This window comes from Neltuma alba, unplaced genomic scaffold, assembly GCF_004799145.2.
Source record: "Neltuma alba isolate B1F8T4 unplaced genomic scaffold, ASM479914v2 tig00003123_pilon, whole genome shotgun sequence".
Lineage (NCBI taxonomy): Eukaryota > Viridiplantae > Streptophyta > Magnoliopsida > Fabales > Fabaceae > Neltuma > Neltuma alba.
In genome coordinates, this window is record NW_021633147.1 from 258,969 (window position 1) to 279,901 (window position 20,933).

Consider the following 20,933-nt stretch of genomic DNA (forward strand, 5'->3'; position numbering starts at 1 on the left):
TTATAAACACTGTTTATATAAGTTGGAATAAATTTTTTTTTCATATATTTACTTCGTGTTTTATAAATCACGATTTAAAAACACAGTTTTTGAAAGTTTCAATCACCATTCCAAACAAGCCAAGCAGCAAAATTTGTTGCATCACGTCCAAATCCATGTTAATAAATTTCTTCGAAGTTCATGTAATTTTCTTGCCTCAATTCATATCTATAAATGTTCTTCTCTGTGGTGAAAATCAATTGATCCCCCTTCATAACAATAAATCTTGTTGCGATAATAGGAACTTCTTGTTTTACACCTGTTCATAACAATAAATTGGGAAAGTTATTTCATTTGTTAAACCATTTTAATCATTTAACTCTCTTATTGAGGGTATCTTTAAAAAAAAGTATAATTTCTCTATATTAATATCTTTACTAGCGCATTTGAATATTTATATATCTTTAAAATTATTATTGTTAATGTTAACTAGGTTATCTCATACTCCTGTAATTTATATTTATATAAATTTACTGATATATAGATATATATTACTTCCGGTATTTAATATAAGACCTTGTTTGAATTTTATTTTGATCCTAAATATAAGACCCAAATCCATTTTGTCTTTCATATTTATATATATTTTTTAAAGTAGTCCTTCTAACAATGGTAGTTCTAGCCAATACACTTGATTAACAAGGATATTTTAGAAAAGACAACACCTATTTAGAACAAATAACTAACTTAACTTATTTTCTTAATCTTCTTAAATTAGTCAACTAGCTCTTATAATTATAAGTTTATAATTAGGAGCAGACGTAGTATATTTTTAATTCGAGGGAATATGTATTAACTTGAGGTGATGCGGATAGAAGCCGAAGAATACCTGAATTTATCACAAACGACACCAGAAAGCCGCAAACTTTATAATCTCGGATAGCACGAAGCAATGAGGCAGTACAGCAGTATGATGTGAGAAATTGCCATTCCCTATACCGTCGATAGCATTGCCGGCGGCGACCAACCAAAAAGTGGGTCTCTCTTAGTTTCTTTTGGGGTCCCGCCCTTTTATCCCTTTGCGTTTTCTCGCGCCTTTTGCCGGTGTAGCACTCTCTGGTCCAGCGCACACTGAGAATAACCATTTTCCGGTAATCTTCTGTGAGAATTGCCCTCACAGCTCACGTTTCTTTACCGAATTATCCCAATGTTATTTTTTATTGACTCTGTTATGAGTTATGACCCAATTTTGAGACATTCTTTTACGAATCTTGCATTGTTTAATTATATATTAGTCCATATTTTTTTTATTGGTTGCTGCATTGTGGCTGGACTTGGGTTTAATTAATTTTGATGATGAAACGACAGAAAATTTGTGGAGTCCACAATGCTATTTGGTTTCTCCGTGCTTTTTCGGCTATGCTGAGGCATGTATACTGTTGTTTGTGCTGTGCGTTCTAAAGTTACAAGTTTTGTTTCCACAATATGAGAGCAGTGTGGTGAATTTTTTGCTATTAGTTCCAATTCTCACGCTTAAGGTTTCGGGATAAAATCTTGTACATCTTGTGCGTTCTTACATCTACCTTAAAATTTTTAGCTGATCGTATTGCTTACTAAATGTGACAGGCAGTCTCAAGATTTGATCTTCGACCAATTGTTATACTTATAACACTCTCTGAAGGACACACTATCTGTGAGGGAATGTTAACACCGTTGTTGATGGAATCCCTTGTTCTTAATCTCCATGAGATCTCTGCTGTCAAATTTGGCAACTTCAAGCTCAAATCTGGCATTTCCTCACCAATATACTTGGACCTCCGACTCATTATATCATACCCTTCCCTTCTCCGCCAAGTCTCCCAAACACTGATATCCTCTGTCTCCTCCTCTTCCTTTGACCTTGTATGCGGTGTCCCTTACACTGCTCTACCCATTGCCACTTGTGTCTCAGTCACTCAGAATATTCCCATGGTCATGCGCCGCAAGGAAATCAAAGACTATGGCACTGCTAAAGCCATTGAAGGTGATTTCAAGGCTGGCCAAAGTTGCTTGATCATTGAGGATTTAGTTACCAGTGGCACTTCAGTATTAGAAACTGCTGCGCCCCTGCGTGCTGCAGGGTTGAAGGTTAGCGATGCTGTTGTTTTGATTGATAGAGAGCAAGGTGGGAGAGAGAATTTGGAGGAGAATGGGATCAGGCTACATTCAATTGTTAAGTTGACTGAAATGGTAAACATTTTGAGGGAAAAGGGAAAGCTTGAGAAGGATATGGTAGAGGTTGTTATGAAATTCTTGGAAGAGAATCAGAGGGTTGCTGCATTAGCAAAGTCAATGAAGCCTAAAAGGGTCAAGGCTTTGTCTTTTGGGGAAAGGGCAAAGTTGTCTAAGAACCCAACTGGGAAGAGGTTGTTTGAGATTATGGCCGAGAAGGAGAGTAATCTTTGTTTGGCTGCAGATGTTGGAACTGCAGCTGAATTGCTTGAAATTGCAGAAAAGGTAAGAACTTGATATTTTCTTTTGGAGGAAGTTTCCTGAGATAGTGGTAAAGAGAAATACTTTGAACAAACTAGCACTAATTTTTTCACTTGAGACTTAGGTGTTCACTTTCAGCCTAAGTTCTGTATTTATTTATTTTTTAATTTTATTTTAGCTATTTCTAGAGGCCTCTCATTTGGCTTGATTTCTCATATATGTTGAAAATTTAAGGGTTTTCAAATGAAAGAAAGTTGAAGCTTGAATGGGTAAAGAGTCATGCCTCTCTATTCAAAAGCTAGTTTGTGATTAAAAGTAAAGCCCTGCTAACTCTTTCTAACTAGTTTTCTGTGGCATTTTCCTATTAGGTTGGGCCTGAGATATGCTTGCTGAAAACTCACGTGGATATTTTGCCCGATTTTACTCCTGATTTTGGCTCTAAGCTTCGCATGGTAAAATTCCTAATTCCAAGTTTATTGTGTGCATGCTTTGCCAGACTATAGGGGGTCTGTTGGCATTCATTAAGGAAATTGTATTGATTTTCCTATTTCCTTTGGTGGAGTGCCATGCATAATTTGGTGCATCATGTCTGATAAATTTTGAGGAATCTGATGAATTATTGTATATGTCCAATGTTACGTTATTTTGCGTTCTGCTCCTTGCCTATGGTAGAAGTGTTGTATGTGAATATGGGCATCATGTGATTGTATTTAAGGAAGCACTCATTTTTCTTCCCTATAATCCTAACCTATTATATATTCTAATTAAGATTGCAGAGAAACATAATTTCTTAGTCTTTGAGGATCGTAAATTTGCTGATATCGGTAACACAGTTACTATGCAATATGCAGGGTGACACTTTGACCTACTCTTGACTCCTTTGCATTTCTCTTCCATTAGTTTATTCTTTATTGTGACATCAACATATTCTGATGTTTGAAGGGGGATTTATCACATTCTGGAGTGGGCTGATATGGTAAACGCTCACATTATTTCTGGTCCAGGAATTGTTGATGGATTGAAGTTGAAGGTGAGTAATACTTATTATAAAATCATTTTCACTACAGAAAGACCTCAAACGACAGCCTAACATATGCTGAGTTACACTCAGGGTTTGCCTCGGGGTAGGGGCTTGTTGTTGCTTGCTGAAATGAGTTCAGCCGGTAACCTTGCCACAGGAGATTATACAGCTGCAGCGGTGAGAGTTGCCGAGGATCATTCGGATTTTGTCATTGGCTTCATTTCAGTCAATCCAGCATCATGGCCAGGGCAACCAGTCAATCCTTCTTTCATTCATGCAACTCCCGGAGTTCAAATGGTCACTGGTGGTGATGCACTAGGGCAGCAATATAGCACTCCATATTCTGTAAGTTTCTTGTTTTCTGTTTCACATCTGCTTCTAATTTTTATATCTTAGTGTGTGGTTAAATTACTCGTAAATAGAAGTTGATCACCTTCATGAGGTAGGTATGGATTCGGATTCTCTGAAGTTAGAAGTTTGTAAAGTGTCTCTGACGTAAGAGAGAAGAGGAAAGAGAGAAAGTAGAACCAAGACATAATCTTATTTTTTGCATCACTCTCTTATTACTTTTACTTCAGAGAATCCAAATTTAGGTAATCAAAATTGTTGAATTTCTCTGCTGGGTAACTAGAGACGACACAGTTGTTTGAACCCATGTTATAGTGAGTAGAAAAATGTGAATTTGTTGAGAGAAATGCCCGATTTAACAATAATAGAAAAAAATATGATTAACTGATTAGCATTTCCCCTTGGCCAGCTAATTTAGTTGTTTTCATTGGTCATAATTTAACTTAACTGTACAAAATATCCGTTTCTGTTTGAATGTAAATAAAAGAGAATGTCTCAATCAAATTTTCTCTTCCTTGATCTAAACACCCCCTTATGCAATTATAAATCAAAGAAAATCTATTAAATTTATTAAATTATAAATCAAAGAAAATTTATCTTTTTTTATCCCCACTCTCCTCAATCCATCATTGTTCATTCTTAGGCTTTGAAAATACAGAAGTTTAATAATTGCAGAGAAATAAATGTGTAATTCTTTTTTTTTTTATCTTAATATTTTTCAGTCTGCTTCTATCACATGATTGATACATGTTTTTATATTATAGGTGGTGTTCTTGACAAATGACAATTAAAAAAAAAATGTTGTTGCAGGTGATATATAATAATGGAAGTGACATAATAATTGTGGGTCGTGGGATCATAAAGGCACCAAATCCAGCCAAGGCAGCTCATGAATATCGACTTGAAGGATGGAAAGCTTATATGGACAAGTGCACTTGAGACTTCTATTTTATAATTTAACATTAGTATAAAAAGGGCTTTTTACCAGGGGTTTTCTACGCCAGTTCCAAAATTGCAGTAAAAAGTCATTTTTAACCTCTGTAAAAAGTCCTCTTTTTTTTTGTGCTAGTGCAAGGCTGTGGTTGGAACATGAAAAATGGATTTAAGAAAAGGGAAAATGTGTGAGAGAGTATTTTTATTGTGCTTGGTGGATGAAAAACTTATTTTTTTTTTTAATGAAAAGATAGCTTTCATTAGTTTTAACAAAGTTAATTTTCTCTCTGCACAAAAGAGAGTTGCATACTTAAAAGCAGAAATTCATGGTTTTGTACAACTTTGTCTCCAGTAAGACCAATAAGAAGGTACATGTGCTTAAGAAAGAAATGTAAGTTAGAAATGTGAGAAAATGTAAGTTTATTGTGTTTGATAAATTACAAGGTGGTTCTTTTGAGAGAGAGCATTTCATGCTTAAATCGGTTAAACATACAAATAAATATAGCTTTTAACATAAAGCGTTGGATTGGTAAGTTTTTCTCGGAACTCAAGTAGGTGGGCAAGTTGAACTCAATGAAATTTACATAATTGGGGCAGCATCTGTTAAAAATCATACATTAACCCCTATGTAATTTGTAATCTTATTTTAATTCTCATCATTGCCATGATCCTTCAAAGACAATTCTCTGCTATGGAAAGAAATTGAATCCAAGAGATATTTCCTTCATTGACTCCTTTGACCTTAACTTTAGTTTGCCAATGTTTCTTGTGTGGTTTCACTAAAATTCTGAAATGAGAGGTTCTATTAATAAAATGTCACTGGAACACGTTTACTAACAGTAAGATATACTCCATTTATTTTTTTTTAATAATAGACAATAAACCAATCGCGTTGATGAAAGCAGTTTATTAAAGTTAGTGATAATGAATATGTACAAAATAAACATTCCCACAAAAAAAAAAAAAACCCGTATTTATGCGAAGAGAGTGTGAGATAGAGAATTTACCTTGATGATAAATACACTATTAACAAGTAATTAAATGGGAGTAAAATAAGAAATTTAAAAAAAAATACAAATAGCTTTTAAGTGTCTTTTATAAATATGAACAAGTCATACTCAAAAACTATTTATTATTAAAAAAAAAAACGGATATAAAGAGTATTTGAGAGTATGAGAGTATTTCACACAAGAATTTCTAAATAAAATAGAACACTAGGACTCACATTAAAAAAAAAAAAACACCAAAAAAAGGGAGGTGAGGGAGAAATAGTTTGTCCCTTTCCTCCACAGAAATAGAAGAAAAAGGAGGCTCCAGAACTTCTATCTATCTTTTTGTGTGGATGATTTATCTTGTACATAGGGATAATCCGGTTGAGCAGACCACAAACCCCAGAGTATAATTAAGTGGAGGCAGAGAAGCAGCCCTGAAGAAAGGCTGCTTGAAGGATAGATATTCCAACACATCTCCACTCCCATGAACAAAATTAACCTGCTCCATAAACATAAATTGATCTTGTTATGAATTCCATGTAGCACATAAATTGAAAAAGAAAAATCATTCTGTGATCCCAAGGAAGGAAAATAATTACCAAAAAATCCCATAACAAGTGAATAACGAGTTTCAAGGCAAGAAATGGCAACAAGGTCTTGTGACTGAGTTTTCGGTGATTATATTATTTCCTTGGAACCCAGTGATTTTTCCAACTTAAAAAAAGAAAAGAAAAAAAAGACAAGGCTGCAGATTTAGAATAATTTACCGCATCAATGTCGAATAATTTGTTCTCCACAGAAGGTAAGGTAAGCTATGGAAATACCTGTACCACATACCATTGCCCAAGTTATGTTCATTGGCACCATTGCATTCGATAGATAATATTTTGCTCGGCAACACGTTTCATAATATTTTGTCTACTCGGTTCAGCAAAATAAAGGAAACTAGGGGTTATTGCTTTGACATGATCTATGTTATTGGATGATTTCTAATTGACTGTGAAAAAGATAGTTCACATATATCAGCATGATAAACGAAATAACTCTCAGATGAAATATGAGCTTAACTCCGAAACCAATAAAAGAAGAAAGCTCGCAGACAAGAGTTCACACCCAAAGACATTTTTTATTCACCAAAAAGATCCACCGAGAAATATAAGCAATCATTGCGTAAATAATAAGGATTAGACCACAATAATTTCCCAAGAAACGTCTTCAGAATATTATAAACAGGAATGATATATTTTTTCATGCAAGGATTTAGAAGTTCCACCATCTCACTCCAAATCAGTAGTATAATAAAGCAGATCCAGTTACAAGAAGTTTTATTATGGGGGAAAAACTGATACGAAAATTATCGAGCTACAACAAGTAAGGAACAAGGCAAGCAACTTTTGCAATGAGACCTTATAGCAAAAATTAGGCAAGGACTATGCTCAGCAGAACTTACCATGAATAAAATTGATAATGCAACGACCTTGCACAAACAATGCCAATGAAATTTCCAACAAACATAGTCGTCACAATATCTGAGTATAAGGCAAGTTTAGGATTTTAAAGAAGAGCATGAAGAAGAGAAATGGGAATTTGAGCTTTAGTAAAAAGTAAGAATTAATCTAGTCCTCACGAAATTTTATGCGATTCATTACTTACGTTCTTTAGTAAGAACCTTCACGGAAGATGAACTGGCCTTGCCATGCCTCATAGAGACATATCTGGAGTGCAGAAAAGTGATAAGTCCTCCTTCATGTCTGCAAGAAAACAAATACGTAAACATAATATAAAACAGTAACCCACATCAACATGCTAAACTCAACTAAACTAGAAACCTACTTATTCCAACGAAGCAAGATTTACTTATTGCAACTGATATAGTGACTAGTGATACGGATAAACCTCATGAGTAGGTCATGGGGACATCTACTTGTTGCCCTAAAACAGAAGTATAAAAACTAATAAAATGCATAGCTCGATTACAATATCAAAATTGCAGCCCGCCCTTTTCAAAGCTTACAAGTATGTTGTTCAAATATAAATGCAACAACCCCGTTTTCTTCCCCCCATTGGGGTGGGGACTTTATACCTACTTGCACCATCTATAGTGCGCAAACAAAGTAAGTAATATGAGGTGAGCAGCCAGCAAAAAGATTGCAAATCCTTTGGATATAAAGACTGGTTCAGGCATGAACTTGAAGTTAACGGACCTGATAACATGCAATCAAAATTATACATCAGAGAAAAACCAATTTGGATCAACGAAAGAAGGGTTAAGATGCAAATTTGCCCTGAAAGTTTTTTTGGGTGCAATTTTGGTTCGGAAGTTTAAATCATAGCAAAATTGCCTCCAACTATTAAAAATATTAACGATTAATATCACTATTTTAACGGTTACTTTTTTTAACAGTAAAGGGTAATATTAATATGATTTTATATTTTTAGAGCAAAATTACACCAAAAAAACTATCAAGTACCCAGCACTCCTGACCAAAAACTTTTGAAGCAAATTTACACCTTAACCCATGAAAGAAATGCATGTAAATGTAAAGGCACAGATGAACAGATATTCGATTATGCAGCCTGAAGGAAAACATGCAAACAATTTTTAAGGGTCCCTTTTACATTGAGGAGTTTGGCACTTTCCATAAGATTGATGGTAAAAAACTGACCAGAGCATCAATTCATTAGTCATTCAAGACACCAAACTTCTCAGCCTATTTGCTAGTGTATTGTTTTGGCGAAAATCAGGGTGCACTTATGCAAATATATTCCATTGTGCGAAATAATTGGTAACAATCTCTGTATAAAATGAAAATTTGAGTAAACTTGATTCCCTTCTTCCACTCATTAACAATCAATCAACAATAAACTCAGATGGCTTTCTTAATTACAGTTCAAGGTTAAATTTGCCAGAGGGGCTCACAGTTATTAAGCATACATCAAAGCACAAACTCCAGAAACAAGTACCAGAAATGAATGAAGACACGGCCAAGATTGAAGGCTCTCGATATATATGCAACTGGATGTGAAACCAGGAAAGGAAGTCCCAACAATATCTGCAGCAGCATTTCATCACTTAGGTGGTTAACAAATTACACTAATATTGGGAAGAGATCACTCTTCCGCACCAATTGCACACCTCCAATAAGTCCTACTCAATTAATAATGTGAAAAAACATGTTAAAGAAAGACATACACCTATCCTCATAAAAGTCTTTTCACTCTGTAAAGCATGATATTCAAGGAAAGAAGCAACAACTAGTAGCATGAAAAGAGGAAGTTTGTTGCCACATACTCCTCTGGTCCTATTTATAGGGTAGAAAGAGAATTTTTTTTTTTTATCCTATTTATAAGCCACTTCATTAAATTTTCAGCATGAATGTACTATTTTGTCTTTCATTTATTATAATATAGGTAGTTATCTCTTTAACAGGTGTATATGTTAAATATGGGTAAGGTTGAAAAATTATTATATTTTAATGAAGATTTAATGCATTTTAATGTTTTTCTTGGTCTGCGTGAAATATGCTGGAAGTGCCTCAGAAATAAGACCAGATGAGTAACATCTTAAAGATCATGACACAATAAAACATACAGGGCGAATCAAACAACAGAGTCAAACACCTGAACCAATGCTGCACCAGCTAACGCCAATAACAACCTGCTGATATCCATGGCCTGCACGTGTTTGAAGATAAGGACGTTAATTAAAACATTCTGCATCCCAATTCCAAGTGAATGATACAACACACTCAACTATATATAGTTCACCTTTAGCATCAGCAGCAATAAGGGCGGAGCATAAAGAAGCACATTCATCTTCACCGAAACAGCCCCACTAAAAAATAAACATGAAAAGCCCTGTAAAAATTTTAACAGATAGGAAGACACGCCCAGGAAAGGAACCATTACCTGAACATAATTAAACCAAGATGCCACCTTTGGTGTATGACTAAGAGCAAAGCAGCATGAAGAAGTGTCATGGCCACACAATCATTGAAGAGACGAAGCATGAAAATAGAGTGCAATCTTTTTGACAAAGAAAGCAAGCAAAGGGCCCACCAGGGAACCTGTTAGACATTTCAAGAACAATGAAAACTGTCGTCAATGCCATGCAAAAGAAAAGCAATGATGGTCAGGAGGGACTAGCAGCAAAGGTCATTCTAAAATCCACCAAAGTTATTATACATGTTGAGTTATAAAATTAGCCAACATGCATGGACAAAGACAATGTACAATTACAATAATTTGTGCAAGACATGAACCAATGTAAGGCATTATAGTTTTCACTAAATAGCTGAAAATAAGAATAGGTTGAAGATTTCATTTGTTAAACACACGTCTCCTAAATATAGCCACATTTTAAGAAAACACAATGACAAAAATGAGTCCTCAGATAGAGTTCCTTACCACATCAGTCTTCACATATACCAGGAGAATGATTGCCAGATTGAGAGTATACAAAAATGCAAACAAAATCTGCAACGAGAGAAGAGAAACGTGTGATGATTCCTTCAATGATTCTTTCATGCTCTCATTAATCATATATGAAAATCATTATAATTAAGGATTTTTTTTTTTTTGACCGGAGCATTATAATTAAGAGTTGAACTTCCTTAAATCTGGTTTTTCTTGAAGCCAGTAACAAGGAAAGAGTTTTGCATCAGCAACATAGTAGCATTCTTGACGACTAAACCACATAAAAAGGCTCTGCACAAGAAACGAAATGTTTTCTTTACCAATTTCAGTATCATGCCCAGTAAAACTGGGTAGACCCGAGAAACATAATGACTTGTTTGATTGGCTTTTCTAGCAAAACGCAGGAAATGCTCTTGGTATAGTAAATTTTTTTCTTGTGAAAATGTTATAGGTGCATTTTGAGTGAGGAAAACCCCTCGCCATCACTGAGAGGGGTGGGGGGGAAGAGGGAAAGCCTATGAAGCAAGCACCCAGCTGTCCATATTTGACCAACACATCACTTTTGATGCAACAGTGCATCAGCGAAGAAATATGAAATAAGTAAATCTATAATTAACAAGAAATGTAATCCTGAAAGTATTAGGCATATCCAATAACCTGAGCTGGATAAATTTCTCCTCCAGTTAGATACTGGAATGCAGAATAGATGTATAGAAATCCGGCTGGGTAGACCAGAGGCCCAGTATCACCTTTCAGGTTCTTGTAATCTCTTTCCCCTCCAAGAAACCCAGTAACCTGTTTCATGAGCAACATTGGACTACAAATTGATAATACGGATCCGGTAAACTCGGTAATCAAATTAAAACATCTGGAGATAGCCCGTAAATGTTAGGGACTCAGGGCAAGAAATTGAAAATTTTAGGCCTACATTGTCCCTTAAAAAGAACTGAACAAATTTAAGTCAATCGAGAACTCAATAAAAACATAGTCATGCTATTTAAAATCCATCTGGATGGCGTATTGACCGCCTAGTTTCATGTATAGGGATATAGACAGAGACAGACAAGCCCAAAAAAGATTCTTTTTCATGTGTTTGGCCAATAGCCCAAAAAGATGCTTACCTGTGACATGTAAGCGTCCCAATCTATCTTTGTATCTGCAATGAAGGATATAGACAAACACCAGCTGTCAAATTGGTACCAAAACCCCCTTCCCCAAGAGGTCCGGATGCATGAGAAAAATGGACAGAATGTTGAATGGATGTGGATTCTCTGCAGTTGGCTAAATGACTGTAGCATGTGTAGTTACTAAAATTAAGCCATTACAATCATTCGTTTGGGGATTATATGCCATATCTATTTTTTGGTTGAAGAGAATCATACCTCAAATTAAACTCATGCTTTGAATTGGTTCACTGATATATTCTGAGGGGATATTTACAATGACTATTTTGAATATTAAAGCTCAAATAATGCACTTTACGGTTTCTTCATAATTAAAAGTGTCTAACATGGCATGCGATTTCCCATTAGATCAGTTAAATGGCTTTTTATTGACTGCACAGCCCACATTCATTTAGCTGACAGTAGAAAATCCACATCCGTGTTGAACTTACATGGGACAAATGAGATGATGAGGAAGGCAAGGATGGCATCCGCAAAGACCAGAGCAACAGCAAAGGGTACCTTAGGATTTTCCATAAACTTGTGGCTTAAAGTCTTCAATCTGGGCGGAGGAGACGATCGAGTCACTGCTTGGACACCCATGGTTTCTCTGCCTCTGAATCGGGTGCCGTCGTCCATTAGGCAAGCTGAAAGACTCCGAAGCGAAGTCTCGAGCGACTCGCACAGCAAACGGCTTTTTGTTTTTCTTTTTTTGGATCTTGAAGCAAGCATCTTGGGCCCAATGTGCCGCTTTTGGACTCTAGAGGTAGAGGCTGGATCCCCGAAACAGATGCACAGCCTATTTAGTATTTACATTGACATTTTTTTTTGGGTTAGGCATATGTATTTTCTTATTAAAGTCGCGCAGAAAGCTTATCTTTTTAGAATTATCTTTACTTAAATAAAATGAATACAACATAATATAACTTTTATTTCAAATGGCATCAGCTCACAATATAATCAAGAAACATAAACTAAATTTATAATAACCTTCACTTCATACACAACTTTGGCTCTGGTCTTCTTACTTTCATTTTCACTCTCAATAGCAACTATTTTAAAACAACCCATACACTCTGCATAATGTAACATATAATTGATTATGTGTGAAAAGAGACTTTGACAAATACCACGTGAGGTGATGTGTTCTACATAAATCAATATAACTAATAAAAAAATATGGCTTTGTTTTATGAAAAATATGCAGAGCACAAAGATTTAACATTTAAATTTTTTTTTTTTATTTACCCCTAGACACAAATCACTATTCATAAGAAAAATATGGCTTGATGGACAAATAAAAAAAATTACATCAAGCTTTGTTTTAGCCAAGTTTTGCACTAATGAAACTTGGGGTTTTGTGTGCGTCGATGCACTTTCTCCCCTACAATTTTTAAATTTTAAAATCTCCCGCCATTTACTTCCTTTTTCTTAATCTTTAGTAATTTCTTCCTATCACATCCTATGCTTTCTATCTCCTATTATCATTCTCTTCCTCATATCTGACAGGTCAGTTCTCAGCTCCTTCTTTGAAATCTCCTTCCTCGCAGCCTCCAACCATTAAGGGCTTGTTTGGAGTTCCATTGAAAACGGACTTTTAAATAAGTTCACACAAGCCGAGACAAAACTCTCATTATATACTTATCTCGTATTCTGTAAATCACGTTTGAAAAACTACTTATAACTCAATCCAAACAAGCCCAATATTTCTTCCTCCCCTACTCTCTCTCTCTCTCTCTCTGTGTGAGATCTTCATTAGTTTCTTCTTCAATCTTCATCTTCATTGATAAGGAGCTAAACATTGAAGATGATTGGGAAATTTGGTGAGCATTAGGGCTGTTCACAGGACAGATCAGACAAGGACAGGCCTGTCCCGGTTTCGTTTCAATGAATAGTAACGGGACAGAAAATCTGTCCCTTGTCCCAGCTCGTCTCGGGGTTGTCCCAGTCTCGGTCGGGACAGGACCGGGAGGTCCCAAAGTTTTTTTTTAATTTTTTAATTTTTTTAATAAATCTGATTTTTTTAATTATATTTTTTTGGGCTTAAACCTTATAAAACATCTTTTTATTTTCTTTTTTATTTGTTTGGGCACTCTTAAACAAAAGCCCAAAATATTACATATAATAGTCATTAAAAACTCTAAACAAAAGCTTTGAACACAACAAAAACTTGCTAAAAATTCTAAGGGATAATTAATCCACAGTTCCTTATAGTTTCAACTAATTTTGAATCAGGTCCTTATAGTGTTTTTTTTCTTTTATCAGGTCCTTATATTTTCACCTGTTTTTAATTAGGTCCTTGTATTTATTTTTCTTTTTATCAAGTCCTTATAAGTTCACCTTATTTTTAATTAAGTCCCTGAATTTTTTTTCTTTATTTTATAAATTCTAATAGTACTATTATATAAACATAAAATAGTATATATTATTTAATATTAGTTTATAAACAATAATATTCTAAAGATATTGAATTATTATAATGATTTTAATTTTTTCAGCAAAAAATTAATTGTTCTAAAAAATTTTCCTGAATTAATTAATTCTACTACTTTTTTATTACATAATTATTAATTTAATTTAATTATTAATATTTTATATTTCAGTATTAATCTATTTAATTAAGCTTATATTTAATTAATAAATAAAAATTAAAACTACATGGACCTGATTAAAAATTTAGTGAAATTATAAGGATTTAATTAAAAGAAAAATAAATACAAAGACCTAATTAAAAAAAGGTAAAAGTATAAGGACCTAATAAAAAGAAAAAAAACTATAGGGATTTGATTCAAAATTCGTTGAAACTATAAGGACTTGCAGATTAATTAACCCAAATTCTAATCATCAATAATCTCAAATCATTAACAAATATAAAAACTCTAAATAAATATATCAATAGTTCTATACAATAATCTCAAATCTTTAAAAAAAATGAAAAAAAATGATATTATATAAATAAGATAAAAAATTAAAAAAATTAAGGAAAAAAAAAAAAGAACTGGGATGGGACGACCCCGTCCTGCGTCCTGTCCCATCCCAAAAAATTTCGAGACGGGTCCGTTTCGTCCTAATAAGACCAGGACCGGAACAAGCCGACCGGGAAGGGCCGGCCTTGAGCACCCCTAAGCATGACGATGGCGGAGAGGCTCTGATGCGAATGGTTATCATGTTGCGGGGGCAGAGACGACATGTTCATGGTGTGGGCTGCTCAATTTGACTTGAGGCAAGGTTGCGATAGCAGGGAGTTGCTGCCTTTGTCGATCAAGAGAAGAACTAGCAATTAGCTTTTTCAAGAGTGAATGCGATGGTGGAGAGGGACCAGCGAGGATATGATGGATGAAGTGAAGTAGCTGGTGCTTTTCTTATGGTCCTTTGATGATTTTCCCCCCTAATTTTTATATTATGATCAGATTAGTAATGTGACAAGGTTCTTCATTTGTTCCGTTCTAATATCTCTATTCTCTTTGTAAGATGAATGGGAGCGAAGGATTATGATAGGCGATGGATGTAGGCACCTAATCATCCTCTTCATTTTCACCACCTAGGAAGTTTTATATTTGTGAAATGAAATGGCATGTTGAACTCCATTCATCTAACCTTTGTAGCATTGTGGAGGAGTCCGCAGTAGTGAAATGAAATGGTGCAAAAGCTGTGTTTAAGAAGTGCAAGTTTGAAGAGCTCTGCACAAAAGGACGAGACGTTGAAGCAGAAGGAAGGAGGAGAACGAGCATACCCACAATAGTTGGCTTTTCTTCTCCTATTGTTTTAGGTTCTGTCGTCACTGGGGGAATTTTTCTTTAAACTGATATAATTTAATTTCTTTTGACATAATTTCACACAAAACCAACAATGAAAGATCATTGTTTAATTGCTGAAATGTTTTGTACCACATTAATCTTAGATTTAATTGATATCTTAAGTTTAAATGGATGTATTATGTATTCTTGGATTAATTGATTGATTTTAGAATTTTTCATAGAAATTGGTATTTTGGACTGAAAAAATAATATTTTGTGATCTTAATCGGTTTGAAATTAATATTTCTCATTTCTTTAAAGTCAATTCTCATATTTTGAAAATTTGATTTTTACAAAGTTGTTCAACTTGCCTATTTCTAATCCACAGCGTGTGGTGTAGGTTATGTTTGATCTAGTACACATGTGCTTTAGTTTACTTATTTTAATGAATTTTTCGTTTATTTGATAGCTTGATCTACTACGTATCCTTCCAATGATTTCTCTTAACATAAAATAAAGAGGTCTATAATTTTTTTTTTATAAATATTGCATCCACAAGTTTGTTATCAAATAATTGCTTCCCAAAATTTTCCAGACTACCTAATTTTATGTGCATGTATCATTTGTCATTGTAGCAGGCAATGCACCTTTTGATTGACATGGGTTGCTTACACATGAATACGTTCATTGATTGATTTTTCTAGAGACTCCAGAATCCTAGCAGCACGAGCTTTAGCATCATCAATGCTAGTAGCACCAGCCATTTCTCTCACAAAAAGGTCAACCCACTCTGCGCCATTGGCAGGAAGGTTGTTCAAAGCTGTCTTACTCTCAGCAGCAGAAGCATCAAAATCATCTTTCACTTTAACCTGCAAGTTCTTCAAAAGTTACGAATGCCTCATCAATTAGAGATACTAAAATGTCATTTTAAAAACAAAATGGAAGCATATGGTCATAGCAAGGAAGCAGGAAGAAATAACATCATATTCGAAACTCTTGATAAGATGCGTTTTAGGCAACTTCTCAATTAGCTTTAAGCATCTTCTTTTGATCCTCCTTAATTAGCATTTTCAACTGGGGAAAACAGGTGTAATTGTTGATAAGATGAATTTCTACATCTGCATATTTTGTTGCGAGTTGTGGATTCACAATGATCTCTGATGCTAGATGACTTTTAATTTTAGAAAGTTATGAAAGACATTATTCAATAGTATTTTGTTATGGGTTTATAGTTGAATATGACATTCTGGGTTTCATGATACCCAAAGCCCCATTTATTTTGAATCTTGCCTGCAGTTAACTTAGAAAAGCTCTTTTAACTATGATACACATATTTAAGGATTGATTTAACTCTTTTCTATTATGATTAATTTTTCTTATGATTTATGTTGATTATATAACCATGACAGCATTTTTAAACGTTTTACAAAGCATGTTTTCTATTATGGTTAACTTTTTAATATTAATAAATTCAAAGGATTAGAAGTTCCATTGTCACGTCTTGTGCTTCAAATTGCACAAAAGCTTCAACAAAATGTATTGATCATCTCACTTTACGAATTCAGAACCAGATGAACCAATTTAGATTAGCTGTCAAAGAAACTTGGCTTAGTAGAACAAGCAACAATTAAGTTCATGGGGCTTGGAAAATCCATCTTGCTTCTCCACCAACATCTCTTGCTTAAAATCCCTATTCATAACAGAGGACGGGACGGGATGAGCTACAGGGCCGTCCCCTCCCATTAGTATTATGTTTTTTCTTTTTTTTTATATCATATCGTGAGTTAAAGTGAGGCTATGAGTAGTGCTGATGATGTACATTATTATCATTTTTATTTGATATATTGATATGCAATTTGTTGGTCAAAAAATATTGATATGTAATTTTTTGTCCAGCAACTGTGAATAATGTTGTGTGCTTCTGTTTTTTATAAATAAAAAAAACATTGCAATACTTTTCTATTGGTCTTGAATATTGTGGAGAGTTATGCCCAAATAATTAAGCACAGAAAACAAAAAACAAAGTCCCATTGGAATAGGCCCAAAAACATAACAGTAAAAATGGCAAAAAAAATGATTTAAATCAAACGTGATATGAGAAATGACTTTAAAGAAATACTTAATCTAGTTTAGTAGATTAAGTAGATTAGATATGCACAAAAAATTAGGCAAGTTGAAAAACTTTCTAAAAGTATGAGAATTGACTTGATAGAAATAGGAAATATTAATTTCAAGTCAAAAATAAGAAATCACCACAAATTCATATTTTCAATCCAAATTTGAATTTCTATGAAAAATTCTAAAATCAATCAATTAATCCAATAATACATAAAACATCCATTTAAGCTTAATATATCATCCAAATCCAAGATTAATGTGTGACAAAATATATAAAAATTAAGCTTTATCAATTTTCTCATACTTAACCTTTGCACTCCTAGAGAAAACAATTATGTTTGTGGAACAGTCTAGTTTTAATTTTTGATATTAGAATTCTATTCAGTCCCTTTTTGACAGACCATTCCTTTTGGTTAGGACATTTTATTATATACTCAACCAGAGCACGTACGCAGTAGATCAGCGCAAAGTAAGCTAATGCGTGGGCACTAGATTTTTATTTTTATTTTTTAAATAATTATTTTAATACTTATAAAATCTAAAATAAATATAATCTCTTAAGTATTATTTTTTAATTATGAGGCATTCAAAAGACAAAACTAAAGGGAAAAAGGAAATGTTATGAGGCATCATTTATAATTAGTCATAATTTAGATTGATTGTTTTACTATCTATTTATGTCAAAATAAAATATAAAATAATTTTATCAACCTCTATATGATTATGACGATCCTAATTAAGAAAGGCCTAATGCGTGAGGAAAATGGGCTATTCCCCTACTTTTTAAGGTCCATGGGCTAGATGATACTTATATAAGAATAAGATATAGTTATACCTAATGATATTATCAACAGTCTTTAGATTTAGAAGATGTCTAGATGATCAATAAGAGTTAGTTCAGTTGGTAAGGAGTTAGCTTATAACTCACAAGGTCGTGAGTTCGAATCCTGCTACCAATATGAGAACTTTGTTGGTGGGCGATTTGTAAGTACCTCTGTAAGTGTTCTCTGAGCCTGGAGTAATGTCCTGGCCCTAGTAAGCCCTCGGGACCTAACTCACCTAAACTTTTTTGTACCAAAAAAACAGAAAAAAAAGAAGTTTAGATGGAAACCAAAATATAATTTTAAAAATAATTTTACAAATTTGTTCTGATTTACGAAAAAGTATTTTTAAAATCATTTTTTCACAAGTCCAAACGCCCTTTCAGTGAAAGGGTTTTTGACCCTTTTAGTACCGGTACTTGGGGGATCGACTCCCCATTGGACTTGGCAATGCAATTATCTGATCCAGTCAAATAAACATATCAGAAAATGTCTAGTAAGTCATATCAATCTGCAGAGAAAGTCCCAAAGTTTGGGATAAATAAAAATAAAAATACTAAGAAGAGTAAAATATTTAATGATGACACATAATATAGGAGGAGACTAGTACGTTGGAAGACGACGGAATATTTGATGAACCTTCAACTCTGTTTTAACATAGCCAACACAGTCATCTTTTCCATCAGGAAGGAGATATGGCAGCTGAAGTGCAACTATTCGACGTACAGGCGTCAAAGCCGGTGGACACCCAGACATTACTATTGCAGCCGTGGCTGTTGCAGCTTCAGTCCCTGTTTATTTACTTTGATGAATGTCTTTTGAATTATGTTAAAAACATATAACTGTCCACCATCACATGAAGTTACCATCTCTGTCAACTTTCCTCCAGAGAATGGCAGTCTTATCCCTAGTCCCCTCAGCACCTTGGAAGTTTTCACCTCAGAAGACATATTAAATTCTGGGGTCAGTACGCCATTAACTTCCATTAGATCTACCTCAGGTTCATGATAAAATTCATATTTAAATGAATGCGGATAATAGAAATGCATAGAGAAAGCACGCTTTTCTTCACGTCGCTTTTTATATGTGTGTCCAAGCTTATGCATTCTACCTAAAATGCCATTGCTATCAATTACTCCCATCTTGGCAGCAATGAAGGGAGCACTCACTTTGTATTCGTTCTCACCACACTGTTTTCTTAGTATGATTGGATTTGTTCTCTCTCTCTCTTTGTTGCCATATGCATTTGCTTTCTCATGTCATGCTCCTCTGAAGTATAGGGCATTTGTAAAGACGAGCTTGACTAAGTTGTTGAGAGACCCCTCACCAATAAGGTCTTTAACTTGGACACTTGCCTCATTTTCCACCCACGAATTAATTTGTTGCCCCACATGAGCAGCCTGCACAAATTATATATAGCCATTTCATAAAGCCTCTCATCAAGACAACAAATTGTTGTTCTTGATTCCCTTAATTAATTTCCTCACACAAAATTGAAATCGTTGTATTCTCTCAAACTCAACGACTTTGCATTTAAAATTTACAAAGGCGAAGAAGAAAATAATCGGGTTGTGTGTGTATATACATATCATGCATCAATTAATATAACAATTAATGAGATGATTTTTAGGAGACCAAAAAAAAGAGGGGATAAATTCAAACTTCCACTACCTACATTCCACCAAAATTGTACACCACAAATAAGAGCTAATAAAGAGACCAACGATTCCATAGAAAGACATCACGAAAAGCAATATGCTTTCATTTTTGAAGTTCCGGCATGCCTTCTGGAGTCTTCATCTTTAAAACATCATTATAAGAGAGAAAGAGGGTATGGCACACAGCTGAAAATGTAATGAGCAATATAAAATTTAAAGGTTAAAATATGTATTTGGTCCTTTAATTATGTACGAGGTTTCAGTGTAGTCTCTTAATTTTAAAAAGTATACTTTTGATCCTTCAAACTTGAAATTTTTTTAAAAAATGACGACATTAAGATATTAAATGTTCAAAAAATATTCTCAAATGCTAATATATTAAGTTTAATTCTCAAAATATTTATGATTGTCACAAAAAATTATCATTAAAGCCTACTGATTTTAGGGTTAAGTGACCAAATATATTTTTTTAAAAGTTAAGGGATCAAATTAAAACTTTATATAAAGTTAAAGGACCAAATATATTCTTTAGCCAAATTTAAATTACATTTAATTAAAGATATTTTGGGACGGAACATTACGTCGGTCTGAAAGTTCACTGGGTTCACAGCGGCTCTGTAATCAGAGTCCAGAATGTGTTTAAAATAGGGCTTGAGAGTAAGGGACTGATCAAGCCATAAGGCATTGGAGCAACGCACACAAGGGCCAACGACGGGATCACCATCAGCCAAGATGACGTCGGAGAGTTGAGAGGCCAAGGAATTGAGATGATCGACGGAATCGGCGTTGAAGAAGTTGACAAGCTGACGGCGGGTCCAACCGCGGGAGCCGGCGGCAAGGAGGCTGAGCACCACTTGTAAAGACAAAGGTGAAACCACCCTGCATTCATCTAATTTTGGTGAAACCAACCTGCATTCATCTAATTTTACATCCATAAGTAGATGGTTTCCCAACAACTCGGATCTGTCGAATACGTCAGGAGCTCTCTCGTTTTCCCGACCAGCTCTTCTGCTGCTGCCGTAAGAAGCCGTTTGGTTGAAGAAGAAGGAAAGTACACTCCTTTCAAGCCATGGAGAGATGGAGAGCCGGTTATTGGAACGAAGCAGACTGAGCCGCATGACGGAGATCAGAACACTTCGACTTCAACCCTGGACTCCACTGTTCCTAGGATATGTACTTTATGTAAAACTCCGCTCAAATGAGAATCTTGTGGATATCTATGATTTTATTAAAAAAAACTTACTTTTTTTATGATAAAAGTTAGTGAAATTAGGT

At 34.4% G+C, this 20,933-nt stretch overlaps 3 protein-coding genes across 5 annotated transcripts; 1 reads left to right on the top strand and 2 right to left on the bottom strand.

Annotated features, from left to right (window-relative positions):
• The first annotated feature begins 938 nt into the window (after nt 1-938).
• LOC114740345 (uridine 5'-monophosphate synthase-like) lies at nt 939-5,002 on the top strand. Of its 3 annotated transcripts, none has more exons than XM_028928476.1 (7): nt 939-1,130; nt 1,606-2,475; nt 2,820-2,903; nt 3,221-3,303; nt 3,394-3,481; nt 3,563-3,817; nt 4,631-5,002. In XM_028928476.1, the coding sequence occupies exons 2-7, from the start codon at nt 1,681-1,683 to the stop codon at nt 4,757-4,759; spliced, it is 1,434 nt and encodes a 477-aa protein (XP_028784309.1). In that variant the 5' UTR covers nt 939-1,130; nt 1,606-1,680; the 3' UTR covers nt 4,760-5,002. The 3 variants fall into 3 exon arrangements, with proteins under 3 accessions (XP_028784309.1, XP_028784310.1, XP_028784311.1); XM_028928477.1 differs by having other exon boundaries at nt 1,610-2,475; XM_028928478.1 differs by lacking the exon at nt 939-1,130 and adding an exon at nt 1,453-1,517.
• An 866-nt stretch (nt 5,003-5,868) lies between these two features.
• LOC114740344 (dol-P-Man:Man(5)GlcNAc(2)-PP-Dol alpha-1,3-mannosyltransferase-like) lies at nt 5,869-12,002 on the bottom strand. Its single transcript, XM_028928475.1, has 13 exons — nt 11,777-12,002; nt 11,283-11,317; nt 10,819-10,956; nt 10,153-10,221; nt 9,655-9,812; nt 9,514-9,580; nt 9,367-9,420; nt 8,710-8,798; nt 7,833-7,949; nt 7,399-7,496; nt 7,196-7,274; nt 6,513-6,569; nt 5,869-6,244 (listed from the first exon to the last, which is right to left on the bottom strand). The coding sequence occupies exons 1-13, from the start codon at nt 11,961-11,963 to the stop codon at nt 6,076-6,078; spliced, it is 1,317 nt and encodes a 438-aa protein (XP_028784308.1). The 5' UTR covers nt 11,964-12,002; the 3' UTR covers nt 5,869-6,075.
• A 7,343-nt stretch (nt 12,003-19,345) lies between these two features.
• LOC114740333 (serpin-ZX-like) lies at nt 19,346-20,639 on the bottom strand. Its single transcript, XM_028928463.1, has 2 exons — nt 20,240-20,639; nt 19,346-19,844 (listed from the first exon to the last, which is right to left on the bottom strand). Exons 1-2 carry the CDS (start codon nt 20,591-20,593, stop codon nt 19,803-19,805), a joined length of 396 nt encoding a protein of 131 aa, XP_028784296.1. The 5' UTR covers nt 20,594-20,639; the 3' UTR covers nt 19,346-19,802.
• Nucleotides 20,640-20,933: the final 294 nt, after the last annotated feature.